Source organism: Podarcis muralis, chromosome 6 (genome assembly GCF_964188315.1).
Source record: "Podarcis muralis chromosome 6, rPodMur119.hap1.1, whole genome shotgun sequence".
NCBI lineage: Eukaryota > Metazoa > Chordata > Lepidosauria > Squamata > Lacertidae > Podarcis > Podarcis muralis.
The window spans coordinates 16516926-16544320 of record NC_135660.1 but is presented as its reverse complement, the minus strand read 5'-3'; the positions used below and the strand labels follow the sequence as shown (position 1 = coordinate 16544320).

The following is a 27395-nucleotide window of genomic DNA, read 5'->3' as shown; positions in this document are numbered from 1 at the left end:
ACCCAGCTCAGAGGTCAGAAAAAGAGCAGTGCTTTCAGTGAAGACTGGTTTTGCTTTATTGCATAGACTAACAGGAGTGATCCTTTGCTATTACAGTGGTACCTTGGGTTAAGTACTTAATTCGTTCCGGAGGTCCGTTAACCTGAAACTGTTCTTAACCTGAAGCACCACTTTAGCTGATGGGGCCTCCTGCTGCTGCCGCGCCGCCGGAGCACGATTTCTTTTCTTATCCTGAAGCAAAGTTCTTAACCTGAAGTACTATTTCTGGGTTAGCGGAGTGTGTAACCTGAAGCGTATGTAACCTGAAGCGTATGTATCCCGAGGTACCACTGTACTGCTGAATTCAAGGAATTCCTGCATTGCAGAGGGTTTGAATAGAATGGTTTGAATAGAGGGTTTGAATTCCCTTCCATCTCTACAATTCTATGATTCTGTGAATTCACATTTAACATTATGGCAAGGACTTATAACCCGAAAAGAAGAGGCTATTAGAACAGAGCCAATGTTTCATAATGCCATTTGTTGTGCAGTTTTCGAGTGGGAGGTATTTGTTTGTTCTGGATTGGCATGCTTCAAAAATGAAAAATAAATGGATATAGGAAAGCAGGGGAAACTTTTGCAGTGACACTTTTCTGCAGCTCTCTGTGTTTCTGTTTCCATCTCTTGAATGATATAGCCCCTGGCTGCAAGTGGTTGCTGGCAGTAAACATGTACAGAATAAACTGAAATAGCCAAGCCTGGCATGCGAGTTGACACTTGTGCTTTTTAATTTCAGTTTGTCTGCATAACATGTTTGGCAGTGACTGCAGCTTGAGTTGCTCTGACTGTATGAACAGAGGGAAGTGCAACAGTGACAACAGTAGTTGTGACTGCCCACCTGGGTGGACTGGCATTATATGTAATGAAAGTGAGTATACCGCTTACTATTTAAATGCACTTTGAACACTAACAAGGGTGAGCCCAGCTCGAACAAGATTTGGGTAACTAAGGTGCAGGATATAAATTAAATCAATAAAACGTCTACTTTGTCAAATCACTTTGCTTAGATTTGAAGATCATAGTATACCACCTTTCAGATGGATGGGTTAAAAATAATAATCAAACAATCTGGCTGTTGTTGAGCTAGCAATCATGGGTCACAGACCGCACAGCTCTGCACTTGTGAGCTAAGCAAATGACTTGAAAAAGAATTTGTTCAAACCACATAAATGTTGAACGAAGGTGGGGTCCTGAATTTCACCTACACTTCTGTCGAGGGCATTAGACAATGTGTTTATCTTATTTTACCCCCATTAAGGCTGAGAGATAGTGACTTGTTCAAGGCCACCCACAATGAGCTCAATGACTTGGTGAGAAATTGAACCCATGATCCTCTAGTCCAGTTTAAAGACATAATTGCTACACTAGTGGGTTCTGTCTGCTTGTCGTTGGGTCATACTTTCCACAGCCAGGTATTCCCTGTGAATCTAGGAGTATAGCATCTAGATCAAGGGAAGTAATAGTGCCACTGTATTCTGCTCTGGTCAGACCTCACCTGGAGTACTGTGTCCAGTTCTGGGCACCACAGTTCAAGAAGGACACTGACAAACTGGAACGTGTCCAGAGGAGGGCAACCAAAATGGTCAAAGGCCTGGAAACGATGCCTTGTGAGTAACGGCTAAGGGAGCTGGGCATGTTTAGCCTGGAGAAGAGGAGGTTAAGGGGTGATATGATAGCATGTTCAAATATATAAAAGGATGTCATATAGAGGAGGGAGAAAGGTTGTTTTCTGCTGCTCCAGAGAAGCGGACACGGAGCAATGGATCCAAACTACAAGAAAGAAAGAAGAAAGAAGATTCCACCTAAACATCAGGAAGAACTTCCTGACAGTAAGAGCTGTTCGACAGTGGAATTTGCTGCCAAGGAGTGTGGTGGAGTCTCCTTCTTTGGAGGTCTTTAAGCAGAGGCTTGACAACCATATGTCAGGAGTGCTCTGATGGTGTTTCCTGCTTGGCAGGGGGTTGGACTCGATGGCCCTTGTGGTCTCTTCCAACTCTATGATTCTATGATTCTATGAATTGCAGAGGTGCATTTCAGTGGGCATTATCTATTGATGTGAGCTGTGGGTAAAACCTTAGGGGGTCATCACACTGCCTTTCACCATGCTGGGTCTTGTACACATACCTGTCACAGGAGAGCAAATTTATTTAAGGGTTCCTGTGTGTGCCTTCATTTGTTTTGGTGTCAAGTCCCATTCATTTCAATCCCCTTCTTCAGATTTAAGACTACCGTGTGTCAGTTTGCAGTGGCAATAAGACACAGGTGAGATACTTTCTGTGATGCAGAAAGAACTTTTTGATCCATTACCTGGCTATTAAACTGCCCCTGCATCTTCCTTGGCAGCAGGCTGATGCGATCAAATTCTAAGGAACCACAAAAGGTGATCCAGGGACATGGTCTCACACATATTGTCCCTTAATCTCCTGTAGACTTCCTCTCCAGGCGAGAGGCAACCTAAAAAGGCCCATTAAGTGGCAATAATAATGCACCTTTCCATCTAGATCTACTCTCATCCATTGTAAGAGATTGACAGTTTCAAAGCTCACTGGTCCATTTAGTAGACCCAAATTTGCAAGTGATGTGCAATCTGCTTCCCCTCCACCAGCAAAAAACAGCAACACCCAATCATAACGGTCAAATCTTCAAAGAAAAGGATCAACTATGAGCAGCACCAGTTTGAAAAGCAACTTTTTGTCTGTCTTCTGCTTTCACCACTTTGACAAAAGGTCACCCATTGTATTCCACAGACAGGTGTGGAGATGGGGTTCCCTTGCAGTTTACTTCTTAGGGCTAGCTCTGCAATGGACAATCACTGCAAGGCTAAAGTAGTTCAAGTAAACATTTATCCCTTTGAGTTGCTTGTTTGCTGCCCCTACCTATATCTGTGTTCAGCACTAAAAATAAATTTTATAAGTCTGAATGCTGCAACTGGTATGGCATGTAGTGCTCATCAATCTGCCCTATGTACCTCTGTGCCCTTTAATAGTGCTGATCAGATTAGAGGAGGATTCTAAGACACTCAGGGCTTGTCCATACTTTCTCTTGTCCCGGGCCTAGGAAGCATGGATCTGAGCAGTTTTCCTCTTTCTAGGCATGTGTCTGAATGGTTTTCCCATTGCACCATTCCTTTCCCAGGGAAAATCCTCTCCTTAGCTTTAAATAGGAACAAACAGCAATCCGCAGAAAACTCAATTGCTGTTTGTGCCAATTGAGCACTAAAGGGTGCTTTTTCACTTGGGGAAAACAACAGGAAGTGTGGATAAGCCCTTAGAAACACCCACTGCCCAGAGGTATGTGCCTTAATTTGTACCCTCCCAAGCCATCTTCCTCCAAAAAGGCTGCTGTCTCTATCTTGGGGGAGAGAAGCAGCCCACAAGAGACAGGTGTCCATAAGGTCTCTCTGAGCCACAGCCCTTAGTTTTCAATCAGAACTTGTGAAATACTATGGGGAAATAGGAACAGCCAAACCCCCACAAGAGAGCAGGTCATGGCTCCTTCTCTTTGCATCCCATGGCTACATCAATGGCACATTTTCCAGTCTATTTCAGTAGCAAACACAAAGCAGATGAATATTAGCACCCGCAGAAACCGGCATGGCATAATATCCGGACTGTTTGTTTTAAGATGCCCTTTAATAGCTTTGCCTTATTTCGACATGATAGCTGAAGCGTAATTGCTCTTGGTCCTTAATGCGGTTAGAAGACTGTGTTGCTCGTTCGCCTTGCAGCCTGCTCCATGGGGACCTATGGGAAAGATTGCAGCAGCCTCTGCAAGTGTCAGAACGGAGGTTCCTGCGATCCGGTAACAGGGTGGTGTCGTTGCCCACCAGGAATTAATGGAAAGTTTTGTGAAGATGGTAAGAATTTTATTGTTTTCCTCTACATCATTTCCAGCTGGGTGTCTTTATGATTGCCTGTGGAGTTGGCACTATCTTTTTTAATTGGCACCAAAAGTGCAGCGTAGAGGCTCAAATACGGCAGGGTGCAGTAAGCAGAACAGTCCATTATTTGATGGGGCAAACTTTGGGGAAATGGGGGCCAGGCACTGGATTTTAGGAGTCTCCACCCCGCAGATCTGTTTTGCATTGGATTCCAGACCCTGGCCTGATGTGAAACGAATCCAGAGTTTCCTTGCCCTTGCTATGGCATTTACCAGAAGCTGTTCCTGCCATTCCTTTCCCACTTTTTACAATTTACAGAGGCAAAGTGGCATGGCACAGAGGGCTCCAGATGAGTGCCACGGGGGTGGGGTGGGGGTTCATAATGCTACATCAATTGTGTGTAAGCAGCAACACCCATGGAACCTGCAGCAAACGTGGTCTGCAGTGTTCAGATCCTACAGCCAGTCAAGAGCATTCTTGACATCTTTCCCTGTCACTTGAGTGGAGCATCTAATACCGGGGTCAGCAACCTTTTTCAGCCGTGGGCCGGTCCACTGTCCCTCAGACCTTGTGGGTGGCTGGACTATATATTTTTTTTTGGGGGGGGGGAATGAACGAATTCCTATGCCCCACAAATAACCCAGAGATGCATTTTAAATAAAAGCACACACTCTACTCATGTAAAAACACCAGGCAGGCCCCACAAATAGCCCACAGATACATTTTAAATAAAAGGACACATTCTACTCATGTAAAAACACGCTGATTCCTGGACTGTCCGCAGGCTGGATTTAGAAGGCGATTGGGCCGGATCCAGCTCCCGGGCCTTAGTTTGCAAATCCATGATCTAATAGCACTGCCTGAACACTGCCATGCTGTCATGCATCTTGCTGTATGCTAGGAACCAAATGCATGCAGGGAGTGTAAAGCAAGATTGCAGTATACACACTCTTACTATTTATAGAGAGGTTAATAAAAATGATAATAATTTATTATTTGAATCCCGCCCATCTGGCTGGGTTTCCCCAGCCACTCTGGGCGGCTTCCAACAAAGATTTAAAAAAAGATTAAAATGTCACACATTAAAAACTTCCCATCTAAAAACATTTAGATATCTTCTAAATGTCAAGTAGTTGTTTATGTCTTTGACATCTGATGGGAGGGCGTTCCACAGGGCGGGCGCCACTACCGAGAAGGCTCTCTGCCTGGTTCCCTGTACTTTGCTTCTCGCAGTGAGGGAACCACCAGAAGGCCCTCGGCGCTGGACCTCAATGTCCGGGCAGAATGATAGGGGTGGAGAAGCTTCTTCAGGTATACTGGGCCGAGGCCGTTTAGGGCTTTAAAGGTCAGCACCAACACTTTGAATTGTGCTCGGAAATGTACTGGTAGATAGAAAAATAGATGGGTAGATAGAAAATATGCTTGCTTGCTTTTTTTGCACATTGACTCCTATTTGTATTGTGTTGTTCTTCCTTTTTTGGAATATCTATCAGGTTGCCCCAAAGGACGCTTTGGGAAACACTGCAACAAGAAATGTAATTGTGCTAACAATGGATATTGCCACAGATTGTATGGAGCCTGTTTATGTGACCCTGGGCTATATGGTCGCTTCTGCCATCTAAGTAAGTCAAGCCATACAGAATGCTATATAAAATGTTTTTAAGTCCTCAGCAATACAATACAACTCTTGCAAAATGCCCTTCAGTCAAACAAGGATGCATAGATTTTATTTATTGGTTTATTTAAATCTGACTACCTTATCCCACAGCTCAAGTCACCTTTCAACCTGATATTTGAAAACAGTTATTAAAAACCATGGGTTGCAACCAACTAAGTTCTATATAGAGAAATCTTTCTTTCACCTCGAAAGGTGCATGCACCTTGATTTTTGTTTTTGTTTTTTATTGTTTTATTTTCAACACAAGTAATGCCGGAGTTGTAAGACAAAATCTGTGTGATTTTCAACACAGCACACTAATAAATAGTGCGTGGCACCTTAAAGGAGCTTCTCCTTTACACAAGAGAAAATATTGCAGCATGTGTGATCACAACTGCTTCTTCAAAACTACTGGTTTTGATCCCATGCAAATATATGCAGATCTTATTTACTGAAGTTGATACAATAAAACAGCTACAATGTTTTAAACTGAGTGGCCATTAGTAATCAGAAACATTTCTCTTTCTTCCATTCAGTCATGCTTTCTTAAGCAGCTATTCTGTTCTGCGTCGGAAATTTATTGCTCCATGTTAGGCATGCCAACCTAGCAACAGTGTTAACAGCTCACTTTAATCTGACTGCAGCCTGTCCCAAATGGGTCTTTGGAGCTGGCTGCTCAGAGGAGTGCCACTGTTTGAAGGAGAACACCCTGGTTTGCGACCCCAGAAACGGTACCTGTACCTGCAGACCAGGCTACGAAGGAAGCAAGTGTCAAAGAGGTATGCATTTTGCTATCTGTCTCAATTCCTTTCTCCGCAATATTATTTATTCATCTTGCAGCACATATTCCTTCCATGTGTTAATTACCGTATTTTTCGCCCTATAGGACGAACCGTCCCATAAGGCGCACCTAGTTTTTTGGGGGGGAAATAAAGGGGGGAAATTTATTTCTCCCCCAGGTGCGGGGCTGGGGCAGGGGAAGCCCGAGCTTCCCCCGACCCCAGCCCCCAGAACAGGCAACTCTCCGTAAGCCGTGGGAGCCCAGCGCAGAGCTCCCGCACCTGAGCTCCTTGCGCCCAGCCTTCGGCATGCAGGCAACTGTCTGCAAGTCGTGGGAGCCCAGCGCCGGGCTCCTGCGCCTTGCGGAGTGCTGCACGAAGCCTGGAGAGCGAGAGGGGTCGGTGCGCACCAACCCCTCTCGCTCTCCAGGCTTCAGCGAAAGCCTGCATTCGCCCCATAGGACGCACACACATTTCCCCTTCATTTTTGGAGGGGGAAAAGTACGTCCTATGGGGCGAAAAATACGGTACTTGACTTTACTGTTGTGATTCTAAGCCTTTCTTTCTTTTTTTTACTGAAAAATAAATAGTTAAATACGGCAAAATTTCTCTCGTTTTGCAGTTGCACACCAGCAGTCCTTAAAAAACAGGAAAAAAGCTGAAATCCTGTTGATTAGCAGTTTGGTTAGCAGGGGCAGGAGAATTATCAGGGATGGGACTGAATCCATTCGCTGAATGGCAGAATTTTAACTTTTTTAAAAGTTGTGTAGCCCTAGCAGTTGGATCATAAAACAGAACCACGTGTGTAGCCTCTGTTTTCATAGTCCATTTCTGGTCCATGTCACTTTCACATACATACATACATACATACATACATACATACATACATACTCATGAGCTTGACTCACCCCTTTTCTGCAATAACCTCTGGTTTTAATTTTTGTTTTTGTTTTAAAAAATATCCCATTATGCACAATGTCACAGGTTTAGACCCCAGCATCTCAAGGTAGGGATGCGGGTGGCGCTGTGGGTTAAACCACAGAGCCTAGGGCTTGTCGATCAGAAGGTCGGCGGTTCGAAGCCCCACGATGGAGTGAGCTCCCATTATTCAGTCCCAGCTCCTGCCAAGCTAGCAGTTCGAAAGCACGTCAAAGTGCAAGTAGATAAATAGGTACCACTTCCACGGGAAGGTAAACGGCGTTTCTGTGCGCTGCTCTGGTTCGCAAGAAGCGGCTTAGTCATGCTGGCCACATGACCCGGAAGCTGTACGCCGGCTCCCTCGGCCAATAAAGCGAGGTGAGCGCCGCAACCCCAGAGTCAGTCACGACTGGACCTAATGATCAGGGAGTCCATTTACCATTTATCTCAAGGTAGGGATGGGAATGTTCTCTGCCTGAAACCCCAGGGACTCCCTGGCAAACAGAGCTAGATGAACCAATGGTCTAATTCAGTATAAGGCAGCTTCCTGTTTCATACACAGATGTAGGTCCATGAAAATCAATGGGCTTACATAAGTCCATTGTTTTCAATGGGTCTGCTCTGAATATGACTTAGATGGGATGTCACCCTATGAAAACATGGTATTTGATAACATTCTCCTTAAAATGTATGTTCCTCAATAAATGTTTGTTCAAAATACGCATTTTAAATGAATATTGGTATTTCCTGTGAACTGAGGATGGTATCGTAATTTTGGCAAGTGCAAGAGCCCGTGGGTAATAAAGTTCTGATCCACGCATTCATCCAGATTCGCTTCATACAGGAATCTGCAAAGATCTAATTCCTCAAGCCTTCCTAACACGTGCAGTTCCTCATCCAACGACAACAGTTGTTTTTATGGTGCTTCCTGTGGAGGGATTAGAAGCCAAACCTAAAAATGCATATTCTTGCTAGTTAGCACAGATCTAACTACAGAGCTGTATTGCTGATACAGGCAGATACTCAGACCATAGAAATGCAATTGTTGGAGAGGGCTCTGTGTGATGTCATTTCCCCTCCTCCCCTGGAGAGGAAGGAACATATACTACTTCCTGTCACTCTCTCTCTAATCTTCGACCAGCCGTGAAGTCAGGCATCCCTATGCTTACTCCAGCTCCAGCCACATGCGTGAAGCTGCTTATAATGTAAATATAAGTATTTTGCCTGCATAGTTTCTACTGATGTCTTTGCTGTGAACCAATGCATGATTATAAAGTAAGTAAATATTATTTTTAAACTTGCTTTACAAGTGGTTGTCTGATTCTTTGTTAAGCAGGGTAAGGAAGTGGGGAGCCTTGCTCAAAAGAAGGCTTTACAGCCCAGTTCCTATGCTTTTAATTTCTCTGCCAAAGATGAGATTTTGAAACTCACACATGTGCAATCAATATATCCTTTCCTACCCATTAAAACCCATCCCACACTTCCATGGAAATTGAAATATACTCGGAGTCGAGTGTGGATTTCACGCTCTTTATTCAGCTCATAGTAGCGAGGAATGGAAGTTCCCCCAAAGTGTCTGCTTTATATACATTATTTACACAATGGGCCCCACGTGATTGGCTAATTCCAGGATTCTCCTGTAGGCCAATCAGGTTGCGGATTCACTTCCACCTGGAGCTGGATTGGGTGGCTCCTGCAGACCAATCAGACTGCTGCATTCTGAATCCTATTGCTCTAGATCCAATCAGACTGCTGCATTTTGAATCCTATTCAACTCAGTGCATAACAGAAATGTTTTGGGGGTTTTTTGGTTAAGGTAATGAAAGTCCTGCTTATGGTCCATCCACACTTGCAAGGAGTTACTGAATGTTGCAGTCATGAAACGATGACGAGGACCGTTCAGTCTTGCATGCTTTTTCTTCCAGAGTGCTTACCTGGTTTTTATGGAGCTTCCTGTCAACAGAGGTGCAGCTGTCCTGGTTTATCCTTGTGTGACCATGAAACTGGGAGATGCAGACACCCTTGCCCTGCGGGCTTCTATGGAGAAAATTGCCTAAACCGTATGTACTTGGAGGCATGTTTTTGAAGAGAGAGAGAGAGAACTGAGTGGGAAACTTTTGCTTCTGCCTTTTCTTTTTAATCAGGTGTGGGGAAACCACAAGCTCACAGAGTCTTCATCTCAGGGTCACGGATTCGAGCCCCACATTGGGCAAAAGATTCCTGCATTGCAGGGGTTAGATGACTCTAGTGGTCCCTTCCAACACTGCAGTTCTATTTCCCCCCAAAAAATTTTTTTATTGATTTTCCAAATTTATAACAAACATCAAACAAACAAACAAACAAAAATAAATCCAAACTATAATAGTTCTACTTTTGTTAACATTGTAAGATGACTTCCTCGAATCCCCCTGGCTGAGTTTCTATGTATATCATTGTAGCAGTTTTCCAAAACTAATTTCTCATAAAATTTACTTAGTCAATTAACATCTTTCTTTCTTCTTTTTTTTTAAATCTTTTTATAAAATATTTTTATTGTTTTACATAACAAATTTCAGTTTAAACATATCATTTACCTTCACATTAACATCTTTCTTTCTTTTCATTTTAACTTCAGATATATTACAGTGGTACCTCGCAAGACGAATGCCTCGCAAGACAAAAAACTCGCTAGACGAAAGGGTTTTTTGTTTTTTGAGCTGCTTCACAAGACGATTTTCCCTATGGGCTTGCTTTGCAAGACGAAAACGTCTTGCAAGTTTGTTTCCTTTTTCTTAACACCGTTAATACAGTTGCGACTTGACTTCGAGGAGCAACTCATAGAACGCGGTGTGGTAGCCTTTTTTGAGGTTTTTAAAGACTTTGGTGATTTTTGAAGCTTTTCCAAAACTTTCCCGACACCGTGCTTCGCAAGACGAAAAAAATCGCAAGACGACAAAACTCGCGGAACGAATTAATTTCGTCTTGCGAGGCACCACTGTATTCTGTAATATCACATATTTAAATTCTAAGCCAATCTGGCACTTGCAAGTATTTCTATTTAAGTTATCTTAGCATATTTAGCTAAATAGTCTTTAAATGTCATCCATTCCTCCTGGTACTCCTCCTCCTTCTGGTCGCGGACTCTTCCAATCAGGTCGGCTAGCTCCCAAAAGTCCATTGTCTTCATCTGCCATTCCTCCACTGTTGGCACTTCTTGTGTTTTCCAATATTTAGCTAGCAAAATCCAACGCTGCAGTTCTATGCAATCAAAGTAGCCTCAGCGAGTCCAAGATTCTTTGTGCTTTGATAGGCCATTCTCTTATATCTCGCACACCCTGCTAGATGAGCGACTCATCTTTGTATTCAGTTCTGCGGTGAGCCAGAAATGCTTTTCTGCTGGACTCGCCCTTCTGCTGTCAAGTGGCAAAGTGGAAGACTGGCAGGATTGCTACTGTGCCGTTGAGTGGTGTGTGTCTCTCCCAGAGACCGCATCTCAAGTGATTTGCAAAGTAGTGGAGAGAAATAGATTAAAGGAAAACATGGGATCAAAAGCAAGCTGATATAAAAGTCTCATTGTAGAATGGAAGCAAAAGAACTGAAGAACCCTTATTGTGGCCAAAGCCCTGTCTGCTCCAGCACCCTGGTCACGCAACCAAACGGCCAACCAGATGCTGAGAACTGGACGTGCAAGCATGTCATGGATATGCCATAACCCTTGTGGTTCCAAGGAACTGGTATTCAGAGGCATATTGCCTCTGACATTGAAATACTAGTACATAGTTATTCTGGCTAGTACCAGTAATAGCCAGTTATAGCTTTATCCTGCATGCATTTGTCTTAAACCCCATAGAATCCATAGGATCAGCATGGCTGTTGGACAGATGATATGTTTGTCTTTGGTGCTAGCTATGCATCAAGGGAGGGACGTGGGTGGCGCTGCGGATTAAACCCCAGAGCCTAGGACTTGCCGATCAGAAGGTCGGCGGTTCGAATCCCCGCGATGGGGTGAGCTCCCATTGCTCAGTCCCATTGCTCCTGCCAACCTAGCAGTTCGGAAGCACACCAAAAAGTGCAAAATAGGTACCGCTCTGGCAGGAAGGTAAACGGCGTTTCCATGTGCTGCTCTGATTCGCCAGAAGCGGCTTAGTCATGCTGGCCACATGACCCGGAAGCTGTACGCCGGCTCCTTCGGCCAATAAAGCAAGAAGAGCACCGCGACCCCAGAGTCGGCCACAACTGGACCTAATGGTCAGGGGTCCCTTTACGTTTACCTATGCATCAAGGGATGCCAAGCTGCAAACAGGGCCATAAACAAGAGGAGAAAGAGACTTATGTCAGAAACAACAGGGGCCCTCCCAGGAACGGAAGTGGTCACTGCTGCTGGCTCTTTGAATGGGATGGGATGAAATTCAAATGCAGGGTGGAATAAGAGCAGAACTGGGCCAGGACACTCATGGTTCCTAGATACAGCCCTGGATGGGTACCAGAACCCTTAAGCAGAATCCCCTGATATATTTCCCCCCCAGAAATAGTAAAAATAGTATAAAACTATGTTTTTAGATGCTGGAATTACGTTTTTGCACAGGTTTATTTTTATATCCCATACGCAGTCTTGTCATAAATGTTCATCTATCTGTGTCATAAGTCAATAGCACTTACATTGAAAGCTGCGTGTTTTGCTTGTTTCAGTTGCGACTGTGGATGCTTTCTGATGCCTCCGATGGCCTTGTTACTATAGCCACAGTCTTTGTCTCTTTGCTTGTTTTTAACACACTTTAGCTCGGACGTTTAGCGTGAATTGCAAACTATCACGTAATCTAAAGACCAGATGTCCAGAGGGTAAAACTGCTCCGCTACACTCAGAGTTAAGAGGAATGTTTGTCCGGCTTCCAAAATTTAACCCCTAAAGAGATTTGAAATTCTATTCATCTACATGGATTTAGATTTGGGGGGGGGGGGGTTCCCCTTGGAAACTTAAGGCTGCAATCGTACATATTGCATGCTCCGTATGAACAGTATCTCTGCTGAGATACAGCAGCCATCTTTCCAAATGCATTTTTGTTTCAGTAAGTTTTTCCAGCTGGATGCATATGTTAAGTCTCTGCCGTGGATGTTTATTTGTATAGCTTTTAAAACCTATTTTTAGCTGTTCTTTGTATCATTTCTTTTAAAAAATCTATTCTTACTTGCTTTGATTGCATGTTTGTAAACCACCCCAAGACTTGTGTCAAAAGTGATTCATAAATTAATATAATAAGAATAACGAGTAATCTGACTCCATGGGACTTTCTTCCCAATAAACACACACACACACGCACACAGTTAGTAGGTGACCTCCATAGAAAAGGCAGGCAAAGTCAATGTTTAATTGGTTGCTTAAAAAATTAAATATTTTTTTTAAACTATGTTTTGTTTCAGCAGCATGCACCACCTTGATGTTTTATGTTATAGTGGTCTAGAAATAAATTAAGGAACTGTAGAAATCACATCACTTGGAAAATGGGGACTTCTCTTACACATGCACCATTCATTTTGTTCTTAACACTGTTTCTTGTAAGACTCTGTATCAAAGATACTCTAGGCCTATCACAGTTTTTTAAAAATATATTACTGATTCCTTACACTTTGTCTTTTTAGATTGCCCTGAGGGTTCCTGGGGTGTGAACTGCCACTCTGTCTGCGAACCCTGTGAGAATGGAGGGCTGTGTCACCCAGTAACTGGGACGTGTGAATGCCCATCAGGATACACTGGGAAATACTGCAATGCTTGTAAGTCTGCCATCTTCTGTGCTTGGTGGGGGGACAGGGCAGCGGAGCACAAACTTCTATCTTTTTAAAATAAAATAAAACCAAGGCTGCCCATAGAACTTTGTGGGGCTTTGCAGTGGAGTGTGGGGCTGGAGGTTCTGGTGCAATCCTTGTGGAATGCCCTCCCACCAGATGTCCAAGAGAAAAACAACTACCAGACTTTTAGAAGACATCTGAAGGCAGCCCTGTTTAGGGAAGCTTTTAATGCTTAATGGACTATTGTATTTTAATATTTTGTTGGAAGCTGCCCAGAGTGGCTGGGGGAACCCAGCCAGATGGGCGATGTATAAATAAATTGTTGTTGTTGTTGTTGTTGTTGTTGTTGTTGTTGTTGTTGCACCCACACTGGGCTGGCGCAGTAATTGGATCTGGACTGGGCCCAATGCTATTACCTTACTGCGGCAAGACCAGCTCAAGATCCAGCAGATCTACGGCCGGCTCAGTTCAGCCCAGCCCTGTTTTGTTTTATTTATTAAATTTTTATGCTGCCTTTCATCTGAGGATCACAGGGCAGTTTACAATATAAAACACAAAGCTTAAGAGGTAAGTTTGAAACAAATGCTCCAAAGTTTAGAAAGCCAACGCTGAGTCGCAGCTGCCTGTTAGGGTCCCTTTAGCTGCAGCGCAGTGTGAGGATGTGCAAGAGGCCGGTGATTCTGCCCCGAGCTAAATGACTTTCCAGGACCTCTCTGCCCAGTGATCTGTAATGAGTGGATCATGACCACAGTTGCTCTCTTTCACGTGGAACAGATGCCTTTGTCTGAGCTGATAGATCTAAGTGACAAGTGCTGCATGCTTATCTCTTTTCAGCTTGCCCCGCTGGTTACCATGGGAAAGAATGCTTGCTGCAATGCAGCTGTCATACCGATGCTCAGTGTAACGCCGTCACTGGGGAATGCACATGCCCCCCAGGTTGGATCGGCCGTGACTGCAAGCAGCGTAAGTCAAAGCCTCCATTATCAGCACCTGCTCCTTCCTGCCGCTGCCGACATAATCAAAATCCTAAAGAACCAGCTCGGCAGCTTCTTAGGCAATTAAACTTTCCTGCTACATGTATATATCTAATATATTCCCTGCTAATCTTCCTGCCTCTGTAATTGCGTATTTATGGGTTCATGTAGCCTGGCTGGCTATAATCCTTAATCATGTAAGTCTAAAACGTAGAGGGCGATGGCTGGTGAAGCGGAGAGGTTTGATCGGAGAACTTTATTCCATCACTGTTCGCCAGTTCCTCCAAGCACAAGGCAGAGCATTCAGACTGACAGCTGGTTCTGCGTCCCCACCTCGCCCCCAATTTTCAATGCAGCTTAGTTCAGAGCTAATTCCCAATGTGAGGATGCGGGGCAGGGGGGAAGACGCTTGTCACAACAAGTTGAGTGAATTTAAATACCGAGTGAAATTTGTTGCCTCTGGATTGCAAATGAAAGGCAACAGGATGTATGAAGGGGGAACATTATAGATGTCACAACTTACCTGCATTGCTGCCTCATGCCGTGCTTCCCCTTTATTTCCATGTCATCTTTTGGTGCCTTTTCATGGCCTGTTCATTTATCACATTTATCGTAACAACCCTGAGATACAGGCTGGCTCAGGAGACAGTAACTTGCCCAAGGCTGCTTAACCAGTGAGCTTCATGACTAAGTGCTCTTTCACACATTAAGTAGCAGCAAATAAGAGTGCTCACTCAACAGGGCGTTGTAGCCAATCCGAGCTCTCTGTTGAGCATATGCATCGTGCGCTCAAGCACCCATTTGTCACTGTTGAACTTGAAGGACACATTTATAAGACTATTGCCTACAAACGAAAAGTGCCACCAGGCTGCCAGCGGCGAATGGGAACTGCATCTCCTGGTCCAAGTCCAACTACTGCACACTTTTTTCTGCTTTGGAAGGTCACCGTTGAAATGCTCATTGGTCATAAGCATAAAAAGCCATCACAAGGGGATTAGACCAATTCTATCAAGGGTTAAACCACAGAGCCTAGGACTTGCCGATCAGAAGGTCGGCAGTTCGAATCCCCGCGACGGGGTGAGCTCCCGTTGCTCGGTCCCTGCTCCTGCCAACCTAGCAGCTCGAAAGCACATCAAAGTGCAAGTAGATAAATAGGTACCACTCCGGCGGGAAGGTAAACGGCATTTCTGTGCGTTGCTCTGGTTCTTCAGAAGTGGCTTAGTCATGCTGGCCACATGACCCAGAAGCTGTATACCGGCTCCCACGGCCAATAAAGCGAGATGAGCGCCGCAACCCCAGAGTCGGCCACGACTGGACCTAATGGTCAGGGGTCCCTTTACCCTTTATCAAGGGCCATGAGCTGTAATGGCTATACACCTGTTCCAGGTTCAAAGGCAGTGTGCCATTGGACATCAGTTACTGGGGAGTAAGAATGAGAGAAGGCTGCTGTGGGAAACAGGCTGCTGGGGAGTAAATGTACCATTGACTTGTTCTTCCATTCTTATAATACGGAAAACGGTTGCGAAAGAACAACTCAAGGCAAAAAGCCCTTTCACTGGCAGCTGCAGTGGACAGAAGGAAATGTGGCCATCACAGATATCCTTCTAGAGGCCAGTTCATGGAGGAAAACCCTCGTAGAATCATAAAATTGTAGCGTTGTAAGGAACACCAAAGGTCATCTAATCCAGCCCCCTGCACTGCAGGAATTTCAGCTAAAGCCTCCACCCTTTTTATTTTAGTCACAGTGTTCTGTGTGTGATGTTCTCCCCTCTTTCTCAGAGAGGGCCGCAACAGTGATTTTAACAGATGTTCTTCCTCTAATCACCTGAGTGGCTTATAACAAAAAATTCTGGCAGTGCAGACTTGTGCATGTTCACTCACGCGTCACTTCTTCTGTGTTGTTTGGGGCTTGCTCCTTAGTGAGGCCTTGCACCCTCAGCAATTTCGGATACCTATGAACAACTGCCTTCCGCCTTGATGTTTCTGACATGGGTCTTAACTTCACAGCAACACTGGGGAGCCAGTGTGGTGTAGTGGTTAAGAGTGGTGGACTCGTAATCTGGTGAACCGGGTTCGCATCTCCGCTCCTCCACATGCAGCTGCTGGGTGACCTTGGGCTGTTCACACTTCTTTGAAGTCTCTCAGCCTCACTCACCTCACAGAGTGTTTGTTGTGGGGGAGGAAGGGAAAGGAGAATGTTAGCCGCTTTGAGACTCCTTCGGGTAGTGATAAAGCAGGATATCAAATACAAACTCTTCTTCTGCAGCTTGAAAGCCAATTGTCCACCTCATTTTATGTTTCCTTGGGTATCATTGCAGAAGCCCCCTGAAAAGGATCTGACATCTGGCAGGAGAGATATGTCCCTTCTCCAGCAGCCTACTGGGGGTTTGGGGTGGGAGGAGCAGGGTGGTTGGGAGAGAAGGGGAGATGGCAGAGAGAGAGGGGGAGAGAGAAAGATGGCAGAAAGATAAATGGGGTAGCAGAAAGTGAGTGAGCAAAAGGGGGGAGGGAGGGAGGGAGGGAGGGAGGGAGGGAAGGTAGGAAGGAAGGAAGGAAGGAAGGAAGGAAGGAAGGAAGGAAGGAAGGAAGCAAGCTACCCACTAGCTTCACCAGTCCCAGCCATATAGCCCCTGACAAGGGAATGCTTCAGAGGGAAGCATTCCCAATCGCTGCTTTATAGACTCCCAAACCCAGGAAGCCTTTGCTGTTGTTGCAGGCAGCCATATAACATTCTGTATTATTTTTCAGCTTGCGGTTCTGGCTCCTGGGGACAGCTCTGTGGAAACTCCTGTGACTGCAGAAACAGTGATGGGAGCTGCAACCCGGTTACTGGCGTTTGCTTCTGCGAAGCAGGATACACTGGAAAGCGTTGTGAGCAGAGTAAGATGTTAAGCAAGCCGAAGAGGAGAATTCTCAGAATAAAGGAGTGGGAACTGTTTTTCCCGTTGTGTGCTTATAGGAAAGGGTCCAGCTGGTTTATTTTTGTTGTTTTTTTTAGGCTGTGGGGAAGTCCACTTGGGAGGACTCAGATTTCAACCTCTGTATAAGCATTTGCTTAAAATGTGTACTCCAAGAAGGAGTCTGTTTTCATAGTTGTTTGTAAGGAATAGCTAGCCTGACCATTAGACTTCATGTCTGGATGATCAAAATGCTTTATTTTTGCATCCTTGGTTCCCCAGTGTACTCTTGGGCAGTTAATGCCTGCATTTATCCATTTCTGTTCTTTTTATTTCTAGGCTGTATTTCAGGATAGGAACTTGGCATAGCCCTCCCTATCTGGATACTATCAAAGGTTGTTGGACTCCATCTCCCATCAGCCCCAGCCCACATGGCTAATGGTCAGCGATGGTGGAAGTTGTAGTACAAAACATCTGGAGGGAACTAGGTTAGGGAAGGCTGGCCTCTTTATTGCCCATTATGGGCATTAAGATCAACAACTGGAACCTGGTTAGTTCTGCCACAGCCTGATGATTATTGGCTTCTGGTAACACAGAGGTGGGCTTTTTCACTGTTGGCGGCAATGTTGTGGAAGGCCCTCTGTGCTGAAATGTAAGGGGCTCCATCAATATTGGCATTCCACCGTCTCTTTAAGACACTCCTGTTCAGACAAGTATTCCCTTCTACTTGGAATCTGCTTCTTCAACTGTTACAGTGTTTTGGAAGTAATGCGTGAATATTTTATACAGCCATCCCTCGGGTTACAGACGCTTCAGGTTGCACGTTTTCGGGTTGTGCACTGTGCAGAATCCGGAAGTTCCGGAATGGGTTACTTCCGGGTTTTGGCGCTCGCCAAAAATTGCGCTTTGCACATGTGCAGAAGCGCCAAATTGCGACCCGCGCATGCGCAGACGTAGCGCTGCGGGTTGCGAATGCTGCAGGTTAAGAACGTGCCTCCTGCACAGATCACGTTCGCAACCCAAGCGTCCACTGTAGTTGATTTTATACTTGTAAATGGTTAAGACGCCACATTGGCATGATGTACTATGTAAAGTAATAAACAATCTCTAATATTTGGAGTGGAACATTTAGGAATGGGAAAACCTTTCTGTCTTTCTTAGGGAAGCCTCTCAGGAGGCAGTGATAACCACCCAATTGTGCATCTTCTACCGTATTGGCCCGAATAGAAGCCACACCCTCAATAAGCAGCACCTTTATAACTCAAGAGGCAGGGGAGAGACAATACCCAAATATAAGCCACTCCCTTAAAATTGGGTTACAGGCTGCGGTTGGTAGAGTTGTAACTCCAAGCCAATTTAAGCCTTTGATCTTGCAAGCCCGCAAAAGTTACCGTACAATCACTAAAATCGCAAACCGCTATTCAATTGCTATAATTCTGCAGGCACTCAAGCTCGCAAATCGACAATAAAACATTTTTTTGTTCCCTTTTACCTGTTTCAGCAGCGATATCGTAGAAGCCAGTTTTTGTAAGGTTGAGAGTATAAGCCGCACTTTAACTTTTCACGGTCGGAATTTGGGGGGGGGGGGGAGTGCGGCTTATATTCAGGCCAATACGGTATTTTGCCTGGGCTCTCTCTGAATTGCAGTAGCCACAAAGGTGCACAGTTATTCTCCATGCTTATTTGAAAATCAATTTATGTAAAAGCAAATTTATTATTTTCCCCCCTCCTCCATGCATAGGCAGCTGTTTAAACTGATCAAAGAAAAGTCAGGATTGATATCTGTGCCTGATTTTCACCCGAATGCTTGTCTCTTGTTCTCTGTACACAGGATGCCCCAAGGGAACCTTTGGCCTGAGTTGTAAACATAGCTGCCAATGCAAAAATGGAGCGATCTGTGACCACATGAGCGGAGCCTGTACTTGTACAGCTGGCTGGATGGGAACCTTTTGTGAGAAAGGTATTTCTCGCTCCCTTCTCTGTCCTCCCCTCTGCCTCCTTTCTTTCTTTCATATCAATGCATTTCTCAACAGCGACGTTTTCTGCAGATTTTCAGTCTCTTGTAAAGATGTTATTGATTAGCTCAACAGCCTAAGATAATTTACCAGCTCAGTGATGTACTTGGTAAGACAAAACAGGCCCATTCTCTTAATGGTGGTTAAGAGGTCAGGATCACATCCTGGGATTGCGTGCAGAGCTCCTCCTTCCCTCTAGTTTTTACCATGGCATTAAAACCTAAGTTAGCAGCAGCAAAAGAGAACCTTTTTCGCCCCTTTACCAGGATTTTTTAACTAGCTTCACACCCTGGTTAAGTGGAGATTTACCAGCAGTTTATATTAGCGCTGTCCTCAACAGCAGATAAAACAGGAGTGGGCAGAGGAGAGGCTGCAGAAAAGGAACAGACAATTCCATGGGCAACACAGTAAAGAGACTAATTTAGCAACCCCATGCATCTATTTTATCGTAAGAAAGCCCCACTGAGTTCAAGGGCTTTTACCCCCAATTCATTGTACACAGGATTGCAGCTTGAGCCTCTTTGGCACTGTGGGTTAAACCACAGAGCCTAGGACTTGCCGATCAGAAGGTTGGCGGTTCTAATCCCCGCGACGGGGTGAGCTCCTGTTGCTCAGTCCCTGCTCCTGCCAAGCTAGCAGTTCGAAAGCACGTCAAAGTGCAAGTAGATAAATAGGTACTGCTCTGTCGGGAAGGTAAACGGCGTTTCCATGCGCTGCGCTGCGCTGGTTCGCCAGAAGTGGCCTAGTCATGCTGGCCACATGACCCGGAAGCTGTACGCCGGCTCCCTCGGCCAATAAAGCAAGATGAGCGCTGCAACCCCAGAGTCGGTCACGACTGGACCTAATGGTCAGGGGTCCCTTTAACTTTACCTGACCTTTAAAGAGTTACCCTTTAACAGTAGATTCCACACTCATTCCCAAGAAGCTCAGCAGCAGTCAGTGAGAAGATTGGTGATGGCAGGCAAGCTTCTTTGAAAGACAGCTTGCCACAATTACCTGTCTTCCCTTGCAATGCACAACAGGGTTGTGGGGGGGGCTGTTTTCAGCCCGAGGGCTCCGTTGACAGCTGGGATAGCTCTGTCGGTGGAGCACGAGACTCTTAATCTCAGGGGCGTGGGTTTGAACCCCACGTTAGGCAAAAGAGTCCTGCACTGCAGGGGGTTGTAGTAGATGACCCCTTTGGTCCCTTCCAACTCTCTGATTCTTTGTTCTATGTTCGCTTCTGGAAGCCATATGCCAGGGGTGAAAAGGGCCAGAGTCGAAAGAGGGCAGAACAGCAGTACAGTAGCCTAATTTCTACACAGAATTGCACACCCCTCTCCACTATCCACCAAGGATTCATGATCGGAATGCAAGGACACATTCCAGCCAGGCAAAAAAAACCCCTAGATGGGTGGGAAGTGGTGCTGATGAGAGGCATGGCCCAGGAAGAGATGGTGTGTTTGGGAAGCATGGTGTGGGAAAGCCTCTCCTCTTAACAGAGGGGAGGGGTTGTGAGCGGGAGCCGGTTGGCCCGTCTGCAAGGGGACGTTTTCGGCCCCCTGCATCAGCTTACCTGGCTGCCGCTCCGCACCCATGTGCCAGCCAATAGGGCTGGCTTGGGGGCGGGGTTTAGCCTCATTCAAGCAGCCGCGGCAGCTCCGTGCCCTCATTGTGAGCCCAGAAGACAATGGATCACCCACCCACCCTCCTATGCTTCTGACCTAGGGACGCAGGTGGGGCTGTGGTCTAAACCACAGAGCCTAGGGCTTGTCGATCAGAAGGTCAGCGGTTCGAATCCCCATGACGGGGTGAGCTCCCGTTGCTCAGTCCCTGCTCCTGCCAACCTAGCAGTTCGAAAGCACATCAAAGTGCAAGTAGATAAATAGGTACCACTTTGGTGGGAAGGTAAATGGCGTTTTTGTGCGCTGCTCTGGTTCGCCAGAAGCGGCTTAGTCATGCTGGCCACATGACCCGGAAGCTGTTCGCCGGCTCCCTCGGCCAATAAAGCGAGATGAGCGCCGCAACCCCAGAGTTGTCCGTGACTGGACCTAATGGTCAGGGGTCCCTTTACCTTTACCTATGCTTCTGTCCTTGCTATGGACTTTGGTTGGTTGCCCAGGGGGCCTGGTAGGAATTTTTACCCATTGGGCAAATTAGCACCAGCCTCATGGTTTTTCGCCTACCTCATAGCAATTCGTCACAACTTTTGGGTATTGGCAGTTAGGCATTGGAATATGTGTCATGTGTTAGAGGGTAGGTTATGGCCATCACCTCCCCTCCCCTTGTATGGGTATTCCGTTAAAGGAATCTGGTGGTCGTGGATCCTGTCTGATGCCCTGCTGGTGGCTAGGGCCATGGCACAACCCCCGGTGACATCAGGGGAAGCTTCCAGTTGTATTTAATAATAATAATAATAATAAATTTTATTTATATCCTGCCCTCCCCAGCCGAAGCTGGGCTCAGGGCGGCTAACAACAATCAAATAACCAAATAGTTGAATAATCACACATTCTAAAATATTTCATTATAAAAATTAATTAAAATCAAATTGATGGCAACCAAAATACTGTGCAGGTTGCCAGAGGAGGGAGTCAGGCTGCGCCCTGACCAAAGGCCTGGTGGAACAACTCTGTCTTGCAGGCCCTGCGGAAAGATGTCAGGTCCCGCAGGGCCCTAGTCTCTTGTGACAGAGCATTCCACCAGATTGGAGCTGCAGCCGAGAAGGCCCTGGCTCTAGTTGAGGCCAGCCTAACCTCTCTGAGGCCTGGGACCTTGAGGATGTTTTTATTTACAGACCGTAGGTTTCTCTGTGGGGCATACCAGGAGAGGCGGTCCCGTAGGTACGAGGGTCCTAGGCCGTATAGGGCTTTAAAGGTTAAAACCAGCACCTTAAACCTGATCCTATACTCCACCGGGAGCCAGTGCAGGTGGTATAGCACCGGGTGAATGTGATCTCGCAGCGAGGACCCCGTAAGGAGTCTCGCTGCGGCATTCTGTACCCGCTGGAGTTTCTGGGTCAGTCTCAAGGGCAGCCCCACGTAGAGCGAGTTACAATAATCCAGTCTGGAGGTGACCGTCGCATGGATCACAGTGGCTAGGTCAGGGCGAGAGAGATAAGGGGCCAACTTGCATCAACAAGCTCCTCCCACTGGTTGTTAACCTTCGGATGACTCCCTGCTGCATGAGGTGGAGTCATGTATAGATTGTTTGATCCAATGGCTAAGCCAATACCACTCACATGCTGTAACCAATAAAGTTGTAGCCTTCTTTAGCCCATTAACCTTAAATACATGTGTCCTTGTGTCTTATTTATCTCAAGCGGGTGGCGGGTCCTCGACTTACAAAGAGTCAAAAGAACACGGTAATAGAGAGCTGGAGAGCCCTTAGGTTTTCCAGCCCAGATGTAAAGCCACATGGAAGGGTTATATCCTGCATCACAGTTCATACAGGGTTGTAGTGAGGCCTAGCAAATGGCGTTGGGAATGGACACATCTATTAATGGTCTGTTGTTGTTTTTTCTGCATGTTTCACCCGGCGTCTGATTTCTGCATTGATCCACAGTTGTTGTTGTTGTTGTTGTTTAAAAAAAAACATTGTCTCAATGTACATATTTGAATACGTTGTGTTTTTTTCTCTTTAATATACTAAAACTGCCAAGAACTGGTGCCACAGCATTTGGAGAAGGGCAAAATCTGCTGGAGAGCAAAGTTATGATCCTCAGTAGGGGTCTGAGTAGTGTGCATCGTAGCAAAAAAATATTTTTAAAAATGCAGAGATGGAATTATTTGGAGCTTCCCTACCTGGCATCTGATGTGAACAGACTGTGAACTCTTAGGACCCCTGGCAGAATGTTCTGCAGCTCAGTGGGACTCCGCAGAATACGCATAATAGTTCCTCAGTGGGGACGCTTGGGGAAGTAATTCTTTGCAAATTCTGATACAAAATTGACCCTATCTGTAGTTCCGCAGACTAATATGCAGAACTAGGCATTGATATAACGTTGCAGTGCAATTCTTGGCTTTAAAAAGAAGTACCAAAATCATGTCAAAATGTGTATTTTAGGATATAACACACGTGAAATTGCATGTTTTGCAAGAAAACACACTCCAAAGTGCAGATTTAAACACAAATTCTTTGCAGATAGATGTGGAAGCAGGATAGAGTATGTGCAAAGCATTTGAGAGAGTTCTAACTCCCACACTAAATCTATTGTTCTTGTTATACTTTGTAAGGCAAGTACATAAGGAGAAATCAAATGCCTGTGTTTTAGTATCTGAGCAAATTGTAATTTTTGTGTGTGTGCCTGTGGTGCCCTCTAGTGGAAACGAGGCCAATTTGCACCTTTGACGGAAAATACTCAGGCAGCTCTTGGTTTCCCCTAGGATACAAAATAAATAAATCTTAACACCAGCAGTATCACAATAAACTTTATTCAGCTCAAGTGAAAAACAAAAAAGCAGTGAGCTAGCCTGCCTGTTCCTTATGGCCAGAGTTTTAAAAGACAGAGAAAAATAAGTTGCTGGTAGGAATGAGGAAGAAATTTGGGGAACAAAACAAAGGAGAAGCCATAGGGTGCCACCGCCTGATTGTGGTGTAATGCTTAGAGCAGCCTTTCTCAAGCTGTGGGTCCCCAGATGTTGTTGAACTACAACTCCCATCACCCCTAGCTAGCAAGGCCAGAGCTCAGGGATGATGGGAGTTGTAGTCCAACAACATCTGGGGACCCACAGGTTGAGAATCACTGGCTTAGAGTGTCAGACTAGGACTTGGAAGGCCAGGTTCAAATCCCCACTTAGCCATGTTGTTGTTGTTGTTTGGTCGTTTAGTCGTGTCCGACTCTTCGTGACCCCATGGACCAGAGCACGCCAGGCACTCCTGTCTTCCACTGCCTCCCGCAGTTTGGTCAGACTCATGTTAGTAGCTTCGAGAACACTGTCCAACCATCTCGTCCTCTGTCGTCCCCTTCTCCTTGTGCCCTCCATCTTTCCCAACATCAGGATCTTTTCCAGGGAGTCTTCTCATGAGGTGGCCAAAGTATTGGAGCCTCAGCTTCACGATCTGTCCTTCCAGTGAGTGCTCAGGACTGATTTCCTTCAGAATGGATAGGTTTGATCTTCTTGCAGTCCATGGGACTCTCAAGAGTCTCCTCCAGCACCATAATTCAAAAGCGTTGATTCTTTGGCGATCAGCCTTCTTTATGTTCCAGCTCTCACTTCCATTCATCACTAGTGCCAGAATAGGATAGGTAAATACTATTAGGGGTTGGGGAACATGCTCAGTGGTCTTGCTGCTAACATTCCTGGAGGCACCATCTGCAAGCACGCCATTCCCATTCCATTCCAAGTGTCTCGATTTTCCAGGGACATTCCCAGAATTACAAAAGCCATCCCGGCTCCTGATCTGATCCCAGAATGTCCCCATTTTTCCTGCCAGGGCTGCCGCCTGCCAAGCTCAAGAAGGAGGGTGAGCCGGCGTTTGTCCCAAATGGCAGCGGCAGTGAAGGAGCATCCCATTGCCTCTCCATGGCCTCGGAGGGGAGAGGTGGCTATCCCTGAAGCCTTTGGAGCGCAGCAGGAACTCGCGCTGCGCTCCGAAGGCTTTGGGTTCCTTTTGCTGAAGCCAGGAGAGCAAGACTCTCCTGGCTTCAGCAGAGAGGGAGAGTGCGCAGCGCCCCTTCAGCCAAGCGGGAGGAGAAATGGAAGGGGCTCCGTTTCTTCTGCCGCTTCGCTGAAGGGGCGCTGAGCAGAGAGGGGGAGATTTTTTCTTCTTCTTGTTCTCCCCCTCTAAAACAAGGTGCGTCCTATGGTCGGGTGCGTCCTATGGAGCAAAAAATATGGTATATCCTGCCTTTCTCCCAAGTACTTAACTGTGATCTCCCACAACACATGGGGTGAATAGAAAAAGAGAGCCTAACTCCCCCTCCCCCTCCCCAAAATGTTTGGAGCAAGTAAGAAGATTTACCATATGGGAGCCTGTTAAGGTTGCCATGATTTCAACCAGCCACCGCAGCTATGCCATAAACAGGAGCTTTGATGTGTCAATGTTTGCAGGTTCTCTCCATGCAATTAAAAAATCACCTGTTGATTTGTGCATATTAAGTTGCAGTTAAAGACACAGGAGCAGACCATGATGGAGTGTTACTTGTTTTCTTTATTATTTATTTAATATGGTTTTATTGATTTACAATATACAACAATTACAGAAAAAGAGAAAAACATACAAAAGCAAAAAGAGATAACAGAACCAGTTTAAGCCAGCTGTACTCAGCTTCTCTGAAGGTATAACCCAAACATCACGAACCTTCTGCTTGCTTCTTTCATGCAGAGAAGCTTCCAGAACCCTCTTGAATTAATTAGAATAGGAAAGATCTCTATACATCAGATCAATACTTTCTGTCCTAAGAAATGCAAACTGACACATTTCACATGTATTATAGCTTATTTCTGTAAATACCATCTCCCAGAAGGGCTTTATATGTTCACGCATCCACCACATGTGAAATGTTGTACCTATACTATTGTGCCCTCTGCTGGAGTGTTACTTGTTTTCTTTATGGATGATCTGTTGGAAACCCTAGAGCTTAACGTGCTTAATTGATGAGTAATTCACTGGCGTGGTCACAACACACTATCTCCTGGACTTCCTTTGAAACATTGTGGATTGGGTTGGAGTACTGATCTCATTTGTGACCCATCAAGTGAAATGTCTGACTAGTGTATTGTGTTCAGCATGGTGGGCCATGACTGAATCAGTATCTGACTAGACATACCGTGCTATTCTTTCAGCAGCATAATTTTCTGGCTAGCATCAAATATGTTATTTATACATTTTCATGCTGAGGGAGGCCAGTTTTACAGTCCAAGCACCGCTTTGCCTCCGGTGCAAGAGACAGACTCTTGGATCAGCTCTTAACTAAAACGTAAATGTGTGCATTCCCCTGTTACTTCCTAAAAGCTCTGTTTCGGGGAAGGCGAATATTGCTTGCCAGATAGATAGATGTATACACAAACGAGTATCACCCTCTCATCATTTTCCATCTTCAGCTTGTCCAGATGGCTTTTTTGGGCTGGACTGTCACCAGGTGTGCGACTGCAAGAATGGAGCTGTCTGCAATCACATCGATGGAACCTGCCAGTGCCTCCCTGGCTGGATCGGGCCCAGCTGTGAGCAAGGTTTGTATACTAATGAGAAAGCGTCTCTCTAAATCTCACCAAACTCATCCGTGTTTGCATACCAGATCTGTGTGCAGATGCAGATCTGTGTGTGCAACGTGATTTATGCAGAATGATTGTTTGCATGCAAGCACCATGATTATACATCATATTTTTCATGATTTGGGGGGGGGGCATTCCCCTCCAAGAGCTCACCCGTGGAACCTGAAATCTTCATTTCTGTGCTCCTCTCCAGTTTAATAAGCAGGCTGCAAGCTGCTGGGAAGACGATGAGCAAGTTAACTTTGATGTGTATGTGCTGTTGCTTATGCGTGCATAAAACACTTGACAACAGCTGTAGAGTATATTTCTTCCTTTTTTACATAAATAAAAAATAGCAAGGGTTGATTCATAAGGTTATGATGATTCAATTATTGTATGATGGTCTAGCTATTTGAAATTATTACCACATGTTGGCTGCAACAGTTGTCTCCTACATTTTGCTAATCCCCACATCCACAGGTTATCCAAATCTACTTCCATGGCAATAGAGGGGGGAGGGGTCAATTGAACAGCAGATAGTCCCTTGGCGCATTGGCTTTGAAATCACAGTATGCTGGGATCTGAATGGAAATGGGTTGTGGGAAGGAATATTGGATGCAAGCAACTCTTTAGCGATCACAGCAGATAGATCAGTTTCATAATCCAGTTCCACATGGATCCAACAGTGTGGCGATTGTGCAAATCAATCTCTTCCGTGGAAGATCTTCGTCTGAATTTATCATTTGATGTAGACAGAATGTAACAATAACACTTCTCTTCTGCAATAATTTGCTATGCTTATTCTGTTGATGCATTCTCTTGATGGACAAGTTTAGCTATGGCCTTTCCTATACAAAAAAAAACAATTAAGCATTTGCCATACATAAACAATGGAGAACAGCTGGATCCTCCAAGGTAAACATTGCTTGCAACTGAGGCACGATGCCCGCCGAGTTGGTGTTGTGAGTCGGCTTGGCGTGCTTGGTTGCTGCTGTGTGCAAAAACTTCTCTGCCAGAACTTGCTTCTGTCATTACAGAATATTCAGCAAAGCCATTATGCCTCTGAGAAATAAGTGGATCAAGGGAAAGATTAAGGCTTTATCACTTACTGCCCCATCCTGTAGTAAGAGCATGAGTTCTTGCAGGCTCAAACCAATGCACCTGATGTATTCATAATGGGTTTGCAGCTAAAAGGCACCAACACTGTACCCTACTAGCAAAAGCTCTGTACCCCTCCACAGCAACACCTACCGAGAAAAGGGTATAATAAACTGGTCATGCTGTGCTCCATTGGTGCC

At 45.5% G+C, this 27395-nt stretch overlaps 1 protein-coding gene across 11 annotated transcripts in view; it reads left to right on the top strand.

The window, feature by feature from the left end:
• Nucleotides 1-27395, top strand: part of LOC114597953 (uncharacterized) — a 210845-nt gene that overhangs the window by 144541 nt on the left and 38909 nt on the right. For all 11 annotated transcript variants that reach the window (XR_003706925.2, XM_028731484.2, XM_077929790.1 and 8 more), the window contains 10 exons: nucleotides 776-907; nucleotides 3767-3895; nucleotides 5413-5541; nucleotides 6221-6355; nucleotides 9199-9333; nucleotides 12890-13021; nucleotides 13871-13999; nucleotides 16759-16890; nucleotides 18739-18867; nucleotides 25948-26076. Coding sequence is in view for 10 of the 11 variants with exons in the window: in XM_028731484.2 (XP_028587317.2) it covers nucleotides 776-907; nucleotides 3767-3895; nucleotides 5413-5541; nucleotides 6221-6355; nucleotides 9199-9333; nucleotides 12890-13021; nucleotides 13871-13999; nucleotides 16759-16890; nucleotides 18739-18867; nucleotides 25948-26076 (1311 nt within the window). In the remaining variant the exon portion in view is untranslated. The remainder of the gene's footprint in view (nucleotides 1-775; nucleotides 908-3766; nucleotides 3896-5412; nucleotides 5542-6220; nucleotides 6356-9198; nucleotides 9334-12889; nucleotides 13022-13870; nucleotides 14000-16758; nucleotides 16891-18738; nucleotides 18868-25947; nucleotides 26077-27395) is intronic.